At 38.0% G+C, this 13,510-nt stretch overlaps 1 protein-coding gene across 3 annotated transcripts in view; it reads left to right on the top strand.

Moving 5' to 3' along the window:
* SH3YL1 (SH3 and SYLF domain containing 1) overlaps positions 1–13,510 on the top strand; it is a 50,805-nt gene that overhangs the window by 13,897 nt on the left and 23,398 nt on the right. For 2 of the 3 annotated variants that reach the window (XM_051778120.1, XM_051778119.1), the window contains exons 3-9: positions 416–529; positions 1,032–1,096; positions 4,107–4,219; positions 6,621–6,749; positions 7,593–7,755; positions 8,406–8,478; positions 9,171–9,221. In XM_051778120.1, coding sequence (XP_051634080.1) covers positions 416–529; positions 1,032–1,096; positions 4,107–4,219; positions 6,621–6,749; positions 7,593–7,755; positions 8,406–8,478; positions 9,171–9,221 — 708 coding nt within the window. The remainder of the gene's footprint in view (positions 1–415; positions 530–1,031; positions 1,097–4,106; positions 4,220–6,620; positions 6,750–7,592; positions 7,756–8,405; positions 8,479–9,170; positions 9,222–13,510) is intronic. The other variant, XM_051778118.1, reaches the window with a different exon arrangement.

Consider the following 13,510-nt stretch of genomic DNA (forward strand, 5'->3'; position numbering starts at 1 on the left):
AGCTGATTAGGCTGTTGTATGTTGCTGTGATTTAAATTTGCACTCCTTCAGAAATTTGTGGAGATGAGATTATTCGCAGCTATTCACTGCCTTTTCTCTGTTTATCTTGCTAAGGGTACTGACACACTGTGTGTGTGGCACTAAGCAAACTAACTCTTTATGAGCTAATCAGTATAGGTGAAGGAGTTGTGGCAGTATACAGATTGTCACAGGCTAATATGACCTGCAGCTGACTTTGTGGTTCACTTTGGAATGGAGGTGTCATTATCAGTTCAACTTTCTTCAGTTTTCTTTAAGCTCTTGCTTTGATTATTTGACTCTTATGTGTCCAAAATTGTTAAATGTAGAGGGTTTTTTTCCCTTTCTCTTAGAACTTCTCTTCCAAGGTCTTGAATAAATGATTTTGCTGTTTCAGCTCACGTAATAGCTAAAGCCAAAGGCCTTGCAGTTTTGTCTGTTATCAAAGCTGGATTTTTGGTGACTGCTCGGGGAGGAAGTGGAATTGTATTAGCTCGTCTTCCTAATGGAAGTAAGTGGATATTTTCCTTTTGTAGTTCACGGGAGAATTAAAAGAAATAAAAATATTTTTTCTTCATTATTTCTTTTCATAGCATAAAGCAGGAAATGTGTGAGGAGTCAGGCCAGTAGGTGACAGTGCTTCGTTTGAAAGCTGGTTTCAAATTTTTGTACCTCTTCTGACCAGATGTAAATGCTTTCAGTATCTTAGTGTAAAAGGATGAAATAAAATAGTGCATAGTTTAAAACTCATTAGAAAAATTAATTATGTCTGATAGGGAACAACTGTGTGATAAATAATTTGTAACAAAGATTTCTTTGGATTATGAGTGTTTGTATTTCTTAAATTCTTTCCCATGGGATGAGGCATTATAGTTACATGACTCTATTGTAGTAGTTTTGAACACAGTTTTAAATAGAGAATTTGTTACTGGTTTTTAACTGCAATAATAAAATGAGTATTTCTTGTGACGTGTGGTTAAAATTCTGTAAATTTATCTTGTTTTGAATGACAGCCTGGTCTGCTCCTTCTGCAATAGGCATTGCTGGCCTTGGTGGTGGATTTGAAATTGGAATTGAGGTATGATTTTACATTTGAAATACTTGTTGGTGACTTTTTTTGCAAGAAATTAAAATGCATTGACAAAGATCTAAATGCTAGTGAAATAGTAGAATCTACTTTTCTGTACGAAAAAAAGGTTATTATAAAATTCGCTTATGCAAGACAAACAAAATAGGGGATTTGATCCTATCAGTCTAATTGTTTGAAGACATTTAGATGAAAAGAAGTGGTATAGCACTTGTTTCCTTGATTTCTCACTTCTAGAAACTTTCATGTATGGAAAGCTTCCTGTCAGTGTTCACATATAAGCCAATTGGAGTTAATTAAAACAGTATCCTATACATAATACTGTGTAAAATGCTTTGTTAAAGAACACAAGGACTCCATCTGGCAAGAAACAGTGAAAGGAACTGAAGATGTAGTAAAATGGAGACTAGCTAATGTTACTGTACTTCTCGCATTTCCCGCTCACACTTGTGGCTACTGACCATGACCCTTCAGTATGAAAGCACCAAAACTAGTGGTGCCCCTTCTGGATTACTACAGAAGAGGAGCCAATTTCCAGACAGCAGAAATGGTTAAGTAAAGGACTCAACATGTTCAGAGAAATCCTGGTGTGCTTAGTCCTGACAGCGCTCTGCCTCTTCTTCCCATTTCTTCTTTCTCACAGCTCCTTCCCACTTGTTTGTTTTCATCTTTCCTTCTCTTTCCCACACTAGTCTCCAGGCTCGTCCTTCTCTTTTTTTTCTGTTTAGCTTCTGTTCTGCTTATTCCCAAAGAACATCAGAGTAACAATATGTTGCCAACAAGATCTCTTGCAGTGGGCATTCTGCTCCTCAGAAGAATCCACATATAGCTGATCTGGATGGTCCACGTCAGCCCCCAGCACATCTCCTACAACTAACCAGCTATCCCTGTCCTGGCAGCCACTCATCCAGCACTCACATAATGAGCAACAGATCAGTATTTTATTGTATCCTCCTTGTTCACTGTGTGATCTCAGCCGTTATTGCAGTGCACTTTTTAAAGGATGCTATGAATACAAAATCATTAAATTTTGTGAGGGATTTTCTTTGATTTTCGTGACTACATGATCTGAATGCATTATAAAACATTCAGTTTGAGCCCCAGAGTTTGTTTTTTGTGGGATTTAAGGTTGAGGTTTTTTCCTTTTAAGACAATGAAACAGACTATTCATATGCTATGATTAATCTATAAAAAATTTCCTTTAATCATCCCCATCTGATATTTTAAATAATGTAGCCATTTACTGTTGACACTTGAGCAATTTCAATACAGAAGCTATTTGTGAGAGGGTTTTTTTCTGGGTAATATTGTGCTCTTCCTTTGAAATTTTAGTCAGCTTACAAAATGCTCTTTCCTTACTGATATTATTATAACACAGTCTTATTTATTTCTTCTAGAAAATATATGCTATTCAGAAATACCTGAGTGGCTAAGGAGCCTACAGGCCAATTTCAGCACTCTTTTAGTCACATATAAACTTAAATTTTTTAGAAACTTGGTGAATTTTATTCCTGTAGGGGAGATTACAGTTAAGATAATTGTAGTGGTAGTTATGGATGTTTTAAATAACACAAAGGAAGTCACAGACTTCAGAAGTCACAGTGAACAAATTGGTACCTCAATTAAAGACCAATTTTAAATTTATATAAATGCTTTCCTTGAAGGTTTTCTCACTATGGATTCACTTAGCTTTAGCAGTGGAATCATCCTCTTAATGGGTAAAAGAAGGTAGAGGTATCCTGAATTACATTCTTTCTCTATCCCTGGATGATTCAAAACCTACTCCTGTCAGCCAATTTTTATTTGGGATGGGGTGGAGGCTACCACAGGGGGCTAATAACAAAGACCTCTCTTATGCTGTGTGTAATACTTCAGGGCTAGCCTTGTTTTGCAAATAATCTGGTATTTCCTCTTGTATTCCCTGCTGTCACTGTTTGGAATTTGGGGTAAGTTGAAAGTTTTTTCTGAGCCTGGCTTTCAGTCAAGTCCACCAAATGAAAGATCAGGTGCAGTAGTCCTTAGGTAGTCAAGATACCTGTTGAAAAGATAATCCATCACTGTTAGCTATTGAAGTGTAATCTGCTGTGTTGAACAGGCTGACACTGCTGTAGTTTTGTGGGGGTTTTTACAACTTTTAGTGTGTTTACTGAGCTTTGAGGTACAATAGAGGGACCTGCGTAGGAGACTTATTGAAATTTATTAAATTGAAGAGTTACAGTTTTACAGTACTGATGGTAATAGGCATCAGCTTAAATAGTAGTAGGAGTACTTTGATACATGCATCTTATGTCAGAATTCAGGCAAAATAAAGTCTTTTAAAAATAGTGATTTTTTTTTCCATTTTGCATCTTTTGAAAATACATTGCTACCTCTTCAGGTATTTAATTTAATAGGTTCTTGAAGGAACTGACTACATCTAATGTTCAAGTCTTAAAAAGTTAGTTAATAATTCATACACGCACACACACACACACACACACATTATGTATAAAACCCCCGTCAAGAAAATAAAATTTTATCCATAGCGAGAAGACCTGTATCCTTTTTGCTTTTTATTCTTTGGACAGTAATTTTTGATGGTAAGTTCTGTCTTGCTTTTATTAGTTTAATTATGGAAGGATCAAAATTATTTACATTTGAAAATACCTTCATAATTTTTTGCATAAGCCATAGAAAATAAGAAATTGTTAATTAGGAAATTTTGAATTAAAATAGAGTTTCTGTTATAACTGTTGTTTATATCATACTGACCATATCAGCACTTTGAAAAAAATCAGTCAAATTTGATTGAAAAGTTAGTTGGGAAGAATTTTTGTTTCAAAATACCTTGCAGAAAAAGAATCAACTTTGTTGTGAAAACTGTTTCAAAAGAATCCCTTACAAGAAAGGAAGTGCTTCTCCTGTGCTATTCTTTCTTCTTAAAAAGCGTAGTACAAAATAGTACATAGTAAAACATAATATAAAAACATAGTACAAATACATACTTTTTGATATTTTATAGGTTTCAGACTTAGTGATAATACTGAATCATGAAAGAGCAGTGGAAGCGTTTGCCAAAGGAGGGAATCTTACACTTGGAGGAAATCTTACTGTGGCAATTGGACCTCTGGGGAGGTAGGTAAAATACTTTCCTAATATGGGGTACGTGGAAGATAATTTTAAAAGCTACATATAAATATTGATGTGGCTTTTTTTGCTGTGTTACCGAACAAACTGGGCAACCTGTATGTTGACTGGACCATATTGTTCTTACCAATCACTTTTTTCTCTTTTTTCTTTTTTTTTCCTGATTAAGTCATTTACTGGTAGAAGGAAAATGTTCTGAGATTTACTTTCTTTGCAGGAGACTGCTTGGCTAGGCTCAATGAAGAACACAGGTGCTACTGTGCCTGATAGAACTATTATTTGCATTAATGTGCGGGTCTGTGCTCTCTGTCACCACTGATCTGCCTGACAGTAAATCAAAACTACACCAAAAAATTTCTTTTAAACCTTTAAGTGGTTAAACCAGCTTACTTTGAAGGATGAGATGAAATAATCATAGAATAATTGAAATTGGAAACCAGATCACTACTCCAACCTCCTGCTCAAAGCAAGGTCTGTTATGACTTTAGATCATGTTGCTCAGTCCTTTTTTCCAGTTAGGTCTTGAAAATCTCCAAAGATGGAGACTGCTTGGTCTCTCTGGGCAACCTGCTCTTCTGGTCAGCTGTTGTCATGGGGAAAAGTCTTGCCTTATATCCAGTCAAAGCATTTCTTATTTCTGTATGTGTCCATAACATTTTATTCTTCTACCATACACTGCTATAAAGAACCTGGCTTCATGTTCTTGATTACCTCTTCATAGATACTTGAAGCCTGCCATTAGGTTCCCCCTAAATCTTCTCTTCTCCAGGCTTACCAAACCCAGTTGCCTCAAGCTCTGCTTATGGAACATGTGCCCTCCTTATGTCTTTTTTTTAATCTTTTCTGACAAAATAAAAGGATGATACCTATTTCACAGGAGAGAGAGAGATCTGTGGGTCAGGGGAGGGCAATGAGTGTCATCTGCCCTGCAAAGGCATTCAGTACACTGTCCTGCAACATGTCTGTGTCCAAGCTGGGACATAGGTCAGGGTGGGGCAGACTAGCAAACAATTGCTGACCAATTGCTATCTCAAACAGGTGAAGAACCAGATCATCAGGTTTAAAGAGCAGTGATAAATGAGTCATGTTGTATTCTGAAGCCAGGTTTCTGTGGAATTCCTCAGGAGACTCTTCTGGGACCTCTCCTGCTTGGTAGTTTTATCAATGACCTGAAGGAGCAGATGCAAAATATCCTCTTCAAGTTTGTGGATGACACCAAATCAGGAGGTGCAGCCAATACAGTTCAGAGTGGGGCTGCCATTCAGAGCAATGGACCTAGAGAGTGGGGAGGAAGGATCCAACAGGAAACCTCATGAAATTAAGGACAAGTGCTAAGTTCTGCAGCCCCAATTGGATGAACCCCTGCAGTTATGCAGGCAGAGCCAGCCAGGCTGGGCAGCTGCTCTGTTGAGAAGGTGCTGGGGTCCTCATGGGCAGTGGGCTGAGCCAGCAGTTGATTCCTGATGGAAAAGACAGTGAACAGTGTAGGGGGCTGCATCAGCAGGACTCTACCAAGTAGATAAGGAGAGTGACTGTTCCTCTTTGCTTCACATTTCGTAGACTGTGACTAGAGTATTGTGTCCAGTTTCAGCCCTGTAGAAAGTAGTTTATAAACTAGAGTGTGTACAGTGAACAGCTACCTAAATAGCCAGGGACATGCAGCATGTGAACAATGAGGCTTGTTTAACCTAGATGAGAGAAGACCATGAAATCTTCTAAAGGACTGCATTCCCAACAGGGAATCACCAAGATGATGAACCACAGTTCTTTACTGAGGTGCATGGCAAGACAATGAGAGGTGGTAGTCATAAGGTTCTGTCTGGATATGAGAAAAAAAATTTGACATGAACAAAATTGAGCACCGATACAGGTTGCTCAGAGTGAAATTATATCCTTAGAATTCATAAGAAACTGGCTACAAAAAGTCCAGACAGCCTACTCTCAATTTGATGTTGTATCCATTTTGAGGTGACTGCCTGAAGTGTCTTCAAACCTAAAATGTGATCCTGGGTGGGACAAATACTATAATCTTCCAAATCTGTTGAGGTCTGATGAAGCCTTATTTGAATTATTTTGTACTGACCATAAAATCTAGAAGGATTTGAATATATTGAGTAGAGTTCCAGTCACCAATCCAAACATAATCCAATCATTTTAAAATGTGATTAAAATGTGGGTTAATACTTTTCAGAGGAAGCCTAATGGGAAGCATTCACATGAAGCACCATTGTTCTGTGCTTCAGAGGAAACCTTATCAAACCAATGAATTACTTTTTACTGGGTCCCATCTGAAAATAGGATTAAAGTCAAATAAAGAATGTAAAGAAAAAGTCTGCTGTTCATGCCACAAAGCCATATTGAATAATATCAACCAAAATTTTTCTTCTAGAAACTTAGAAGGGGATGTTGCTCTAAGAAGCTCTGCGGCTGTCTATACATACTGCAAATCTCGAGGACTGTTTGCAGGTGTATCTCTAGAAGGAACCTGTCTAATTGAAAGGAAAGAAACAAATCGCAAGTAAGTTCTCTCCAAATCTAGAAGACCCTGAGATTAGCTCAGTTGGTTAGATCATAATGCTATAACTACAAGGTTTTGGGTTTGATCTCTGCATGGGCCATTCACTTAAGAGCTGGACTCGATGATCCTTGTGGGTCCCTTCCAACTCAGAATATTCTGTGATTCAGTGAAGGCATAGTGACAAAATTAACTAGGACACATTCAATTTGGAAAAAGAGTTTTTTATAAGAACATACTATGGTTGGTTTAGAGTTTTTTGGGAGACAAGGGTTTCTTCAATTTAGACATCTTGCAATGGGTATTGAGATGATGCTGAATGTTTAGAGATTGTCTGTGGCAGGTTGACCTTTGCTAGACACCACATGCCAATCGAGGTACTTTGTCACTCCTGTTCCTCAATAGAATGGGACAAGAAAAAGTATGATGACAAACTCAAGAGTTGAGATAAAGGCAGTGAGATCACTTACAGGTCAAAAAAACCCCTTCAACATGGGGAAATTAGTTTAATTTATTGTCAGTTAATAAGAGGATAGCATCATGAGAAATAAGAACAAATCTAAAAAGCAACACCTTTCTCCCCACGCCTTCCATCTTACTGGGCTCAACTTCACTCACAGCTTCACTACACCGTCCTCCCAAGCAGTGCAGGGGAATGGGGAATGAGGGTTGTGGTCAGTATTCCAAATTTACAGCATTGTACCAGTTCTGTCATTTCTCAATATATAATCAGCAGGAAAAATTCAGGGCCAGGGATTTAGAGGGAAAGCATTTGCACAGGGTGAATTTATCTAGAATTTGAAATGTAATAATTATCAAATACCTGACATCTTTTTTTTATATCAGGTTTTATGGGCAGGATATTCGTGCTAGTGCCATCCTGCTTGGTGATGTGCCTTTTCCTGCTCAAGCAGATGATCTTTATGAAACTCTAGCATCCTTCACTGAAGTCTATGAAAACGAAGAGCAAAAAAATAATCCAGGAAAATCTGTAAGGGAACAAAGAAGGGTTTGTGCAGTTCTTTTTCACATAGGCTTTTTCTGTTCCTGAACTGTCCCTAGTCCGTGTTAATGTTGATGTTCATGTGGCATTCTTAGCTTCTCTACTGGATGATTAAAAGTGTAGCATGTTGCAGATGCTGCACGTAATACATTTGTTCAAATATTCCCTTGATAGGCTCTTGTGGACAAGAATGGTGCTGGGTTTCCTTTGCATCCTCCAGAATAACAAAGTATATCCTTGTTTTATAGTTGTACATTATCAAATCTGAGGTGACGATTATAAATGTTTGATCAAATATTCCTAATCAAGTTAATTGCAGGTTGATTTGGATGCTCTTAATTTTTCTGCTTTTTGTGTCTTCCATTCAAACAATCACATTTACAAGGTAATACTAAGAGTGTAGATGATTTCTTGTAGATGTTGATATTAATGATAGACAATCATTTACTTTCAGCTTCGTTAAACCTGTAGTGAATTGCTTCAGTGTCATGTGTATGTCAGTAGTTTTTTGTATGCTTCTTGAGTTCCTACCAGTTCAGTGGAGAAAGAGTGATTTTAAATTTTTTTTCAGTGCAACTTGTCATACTTCTAGGCCCTGAAGTCACAATCTATGTCCAGATGTGATGCAACATTTTGTAAAAATTTGTGTATTTTAGGTAAATGACCCACCTGCTAGACCATCATCTAGACCAGAGCCACCTAAACCCACTGTCAGACCTACGCCACCAGGTTAAAATATTTTGATAATGATTAACTAATTCTCATTATAAAATTAGAGCACTAAAGCTTATTGATATTATGCATTTATTATAATAGCTACCTCTATAAAAATGTTTTTTAATACTCTTTCTTGGACAAACACTTAAAGCATGTTAGGATAGTGCCATGTGTGATAAACCATAAAGGGTTTGTCTATTTGCTTTATATTAACAAACCTTTTCTCTCTGACAGATTTGCTTTAGTGTTTTTATAGTTACAGATTCATATAATAGTTCAAAGGAAATATTCATGTTTCTTGGATATGGTACAATGAAACTTCTTAGTAAAAAGAACAGTCCTTCTAGAAACCACTAGTCCTAGTTCTAGAAACTTCTGGTTTCTAGAAATCAGAGTTTCTCCTTTAGGTTGTCAATATCTTTTAATTGGTAGGGGTCTTACAGTAGAGCAGAAGAGGCAGAATTTGTCTCTTTGACAGTTTGTCTGGCAAAGTGCTTTCATTGAAAGTGAGGCTTTACTGTGCATCTCCTGTTGTTAACTTATTTTTCTAGTCAAGGATATAAGGTAAAGTCCTTATTTTTTAGTTCTGCACTGCTCCTTATATAACTGCAATCATTTAATAACTATTGAGCTTATATATAGAAAAGCAGTATACAAAATATGTTAGTATGCCATATAAGTTGCTGCTTTATTTTCTCTTCCAGCTAAAAAGAATACAAACAAACTTTATCCTGAACTTCCCAATGCATCTGAGGGTAAGTACTAAGCTTACACTAATGTTACTAATGCAGCGTGGAATCTGAGAAGTCCTAAAAGTACTTTGAAAGATACCTAAAAGTATTTTTCATTATTGTCTATGTGTTAAAATGAGATTCAGGTCTTGTATGCTCTCCTGAAAATATTCCATATACATCTTATTCCCTGGCTTTAGATTCCAACAACGATGTTCTTTTTCTGAACAGCAAAACTTCTTTTGTTTTATTCTGTGAGCTTGAAAAATGCACTGAAAGTAGTAAAATTGTTGCATGTTACCACCTACTAGAAATAAAAAAGAAATCTTATATAACAAGCTTCTGTCAAAGTCCTTGTACAATATCCTATAATTTCTGTTTTAATATTAAAAGTCCTTCCACGGATCGTATCTGATTATGCTGACATAAACACATATTTACATTGCTTCTTGAGGTTTTTATATTGAAATAATTGTGCATTATACTAAAGATACTACTTGTTTGTTGTTCTATTCTGATTTTCTTACATTTAAAGCAGTTTCAACTCTAATAGGAGAATCTGACTCTGTCATATTTGCGATGTAACTCTTGAATGGTGAGGTCATCTTCTGAAAACTTAGGAAGAAGTTTTATTACAAAATAATTAGTTAGGTTCATTTACAGGTAAAAGACTGTTAGCTGTTTCAAAGTCAGTGAAATAAATTGTTTCTCTCATGAAATATATTGATAAATAAATGTGTTAGTGGCTTCTGCTAAGATCAAAACCAAGACCAAAGTATTCCATGTTACATATCACACAGCACCTACAGAATGGACAAGGGATCAGACCCAGCCAGCACGGGTTTAAGAAGGGCAGGTCCTGTCTGAACAACCTGATCTCCTTTTATGATCAGGTGACCCGCCTGGTGGATGAGGGGAAGGCTGTGGATGTGATCTACCTGGACTTCAGCAAAGCCTTTGACACCGTCTCCCACAGCACACTCCTGAAAAAGCTGGCAGCCCATGGCTTGGACAGGGGCACTCTGTGCTGGGTTAGGAACTGGCTGGAGGGCCGGGCCCAGAGAGTGGTGGTGAACGGGGCTGCATCCAGTTGGCGGCCGGTCACTAATGGTGTCCCTCAGGGATCAGTGTTGGGTCCAGTTCTATTTAATATCTTTATCGATGATTTAGATGAGGGGATTGAGTCCACCATTAGCAAATTTGCAGATGACACTAAGTTGCAGGGGAGTGTCTATCAGCTGGAAGGCAGGAGGACTCTGCAGAGGGACCTGGACAGACTGGAGGGTTGGGCTGATTCCAGTGGGATGAGGTTCAACAAGGCCAAGTGCCGGGTCCTGCACTTCGACCACAACAACCCCATGCAGAGCTACGGGCTGGGCACAGAGTGGCTGGAGAGCAGCCAGGCAGAAAGGGACCTGGGAGTTTGGATTGACAGGAAGCTGAACATGAGCCAACCGTGTGCCCAGGTGGCCAAGAGGGCCAATGGCATCCTGGCCTGGATCAGGAACAGTGTGGCAGCAGGTCCAGGGAAGTGATTCTTCCCCTGTACTAAGTGCTGGTGAGGCCACACCTCAAGTGCTGTGTCCAGTTCTGGGCCCTTCAGTTCAGGAAGGTGCTGGAGCAGGTCCAGAGAAGAGCAACAAGACTGGGGAAGGGACGTGAGCACAAGTCCTACGAGGAGAGGCTGAGGGAGCTGGGGTTGTTCAGCCTGGAAAAGAAGAGGCTCATCACTCTCTACAATTACCTGAAAGGAGGTTGTAGCCAGGTGGGCATGGGTCTCTTCTCCCAGGCAACCATCAGTAAGACAAGAGGGCATGGTCTTAAGCTGTGCCAGGGGAGGTTTAGGTTAGATATGAGGAAGAAATTTTTTACAGAGAGGGTAATCAGACATTGGAATGGGCTGCCCAGGGAAGTGGTGGATTCTCTGTCCCTGGAGGTTTTTAAGATGAGACTGGATGTGGCACTTAGTGCCATGGCCTGGTAACCACAGTGGTAGTGGATCATGGGTTGGACTTGATGATCTCAGAGGTCCCTTCCAACCCGGCTGATTCTATGATTCTATGACATGTTTATATATATGTTTATATATATGAATATGTACTCACATTTTCACACATTGCGTGCCTCCTTGAAAATAAAATTAATCAAAATATCACTTTTTTACTTTTGCAAATAGAGCTAAAATCAAGCTTGATAATAGATTATAATGGAAAGTCTGTTTCAGGCAGAGAGTAATTAGAGGTTCTCACTGAAAATTAAGATAAATTGTATGTGGCATTGTCTTTACATTCCTTTTCATATCTTCACACATGCGGTTGATATCTGCATCTGTTGAGGCGACCAACGTAGGAGGATCTTAAGCTGAGCTTTTGATGTGACTTCCTGAGAATCAAAATTTGTTATTGTGTGGTAGGACTTTTACCAGGAGAACAATGATGCTCTAGTGGTCTGTACTCACTAGCTATCATCCAGAAAGAAAGAAGAATTTGCCTTCTGGCCATTGAAACTAAGCTTTCTCAGTCTTAAAAAAGCCCTGGCCAACTGAGAACAGGTTTCTAAAGCTTGCACGCATTTGCTATATTGAAGGGAGTGTTCTTCTATTCAGGTTCAAGTGACAAGGTAAAAATCTTACAGAACCATCTGTTGATGGCTTTCAAGATTCTTTGAAATCAAAATATAGACTTAATCAGTCTACTACTGAGGATTTATAACAATTTCTAGAAATACACAAGCTTATCTTTGAGAAATACAAGAGGCTGTAGGATCTTGTGTAAATGGTTGCATGGTATAATTTGCTTTCTTTTGCAGATTATATTTCCATAGGTAACAGTTCAAATGCTGTCTGAATCCACAGGAGTACTATATGTTTCTGAAGGCTAAAGTTTTCTTATCACAGGGAGCAATCAAGGCTGAAGTTGGTTTCCGTGAGTGTTTCAACACTATAGCCTACGTTCATGTTGATGAGGCTGGAAAAGAGTTTCCATCCCTTTCACATCAGAAACGAAGGGTGTACTAATGCTGGGGGATGCAATAGAAGGAGCCTTAAGGCCGTACCTCCTGTCGATAATGTTTCTGACTGTTTGTAGTCCAAATTATTTCATCATAGCTACCAAGCAGCTGTAGCATGTACTAGTCCATCTTTATTGCAGGAGTAGTGCTGCAACAGCTGCTTTTCTACAGTGAGCTGAAAAAAAATATTCAAAATTTTTGTGTCTTTCTAGTTTAAAAAATACATTTAGGTGACTAATAGAAGAGTGAATGAATCTAATCTTTAGGAAGCTACATTTCAGGTATAATGGCTGATGCAGGGATAGGTTTTGATGTTGAGCAACAAGCTTGTCCAGGTTGCAAGTAATAAGAACTTGCCTTTGGTTGGAGAAGTTGGCATTGTGTTACCAAGATTTGGTTTTGCAACAGTTATACAAGTAGTAGAAAGGATGAAACATTAGTTCTTCTCATTAGACGGAAGAAGAGCTAGACTTTTCTGTGGACCTGAATTATCTAGATAAGTAATGTAATATAACCTATTTCAAATGTGAGAAGAATGATAAATGAAAAACATGATTTTCTAAATTAATAATGCGATACTTGAACTCAGATGTGAGGAGATTGTTTTCATGTAACTGAATAGTGCTTAAGGAAATGCATTTAGTTGTAAAACGAGGTTCAGTAATGCCTTAAATGTTTCCAGAAACTTGGGAATACCACAGATTTTATTTAAATGCAATTTAAAAATTGGAGAGACCTTTTACAATTCTGGGAAGTAAAAACCCAAAACGACCACAACAAAAACCCACAACAAACTCATAGCTGATACAGTTATTGTGATTCAGTGATGTATGAAGTTTCTATAGCAGTAGAGATTTTCCTGGAGACTGTTTAAATAAAGAAACTAGATTTGCTTATGAGTATGAAAGTTCATGCCTCCTCCCTTACTAGAATTAGGGATTTGCGTCTTCATTTTCTAGTTGTCCCCTCTTTGTTGTAAAATCTACTGAAAGGGCTGACTGGTCCTTCCAAGCTTTACTACCACAATCTAGCTTTTATTTTTCTGGGCACATGATTTCTTTGGAGTTCTGCACCATGTCTGTAAGACAAATGACTCCTGATTCTTGAGTGACTACTTGGACATTGTAGACTCAAGAGAAATTTATTTTACTAGGACAATTTTTTTAGACACATTAGGTTCATAGTTTGTCGCACTAGGCTATCTAATTCTAAATATGAGTTTTTCATTATTGTTATGATTTCTAGTTTTTTTGTGCTTGGGGTTCTACCATGGAGCAGCAAGTAATGAAAGTACTTGCCTATCC

This window comes from Manacus candei, unplaced genomic scaffold (assembly GCF_025592945.1).
Source record: "Manacus candei isolate 608988 ecotype Guabito, Panama unplaced genomic scaffold, ASM2559294v1 h1tg000011l, whole genome shotgun sequence".
In the NCBI taxonomy this organism is placed as follows: domain Eukaryota; kingdom Metazoa; phylum Chordata; class Aves; order Passeriformes; family Pipridae; genus Manacus; species Manacus candei.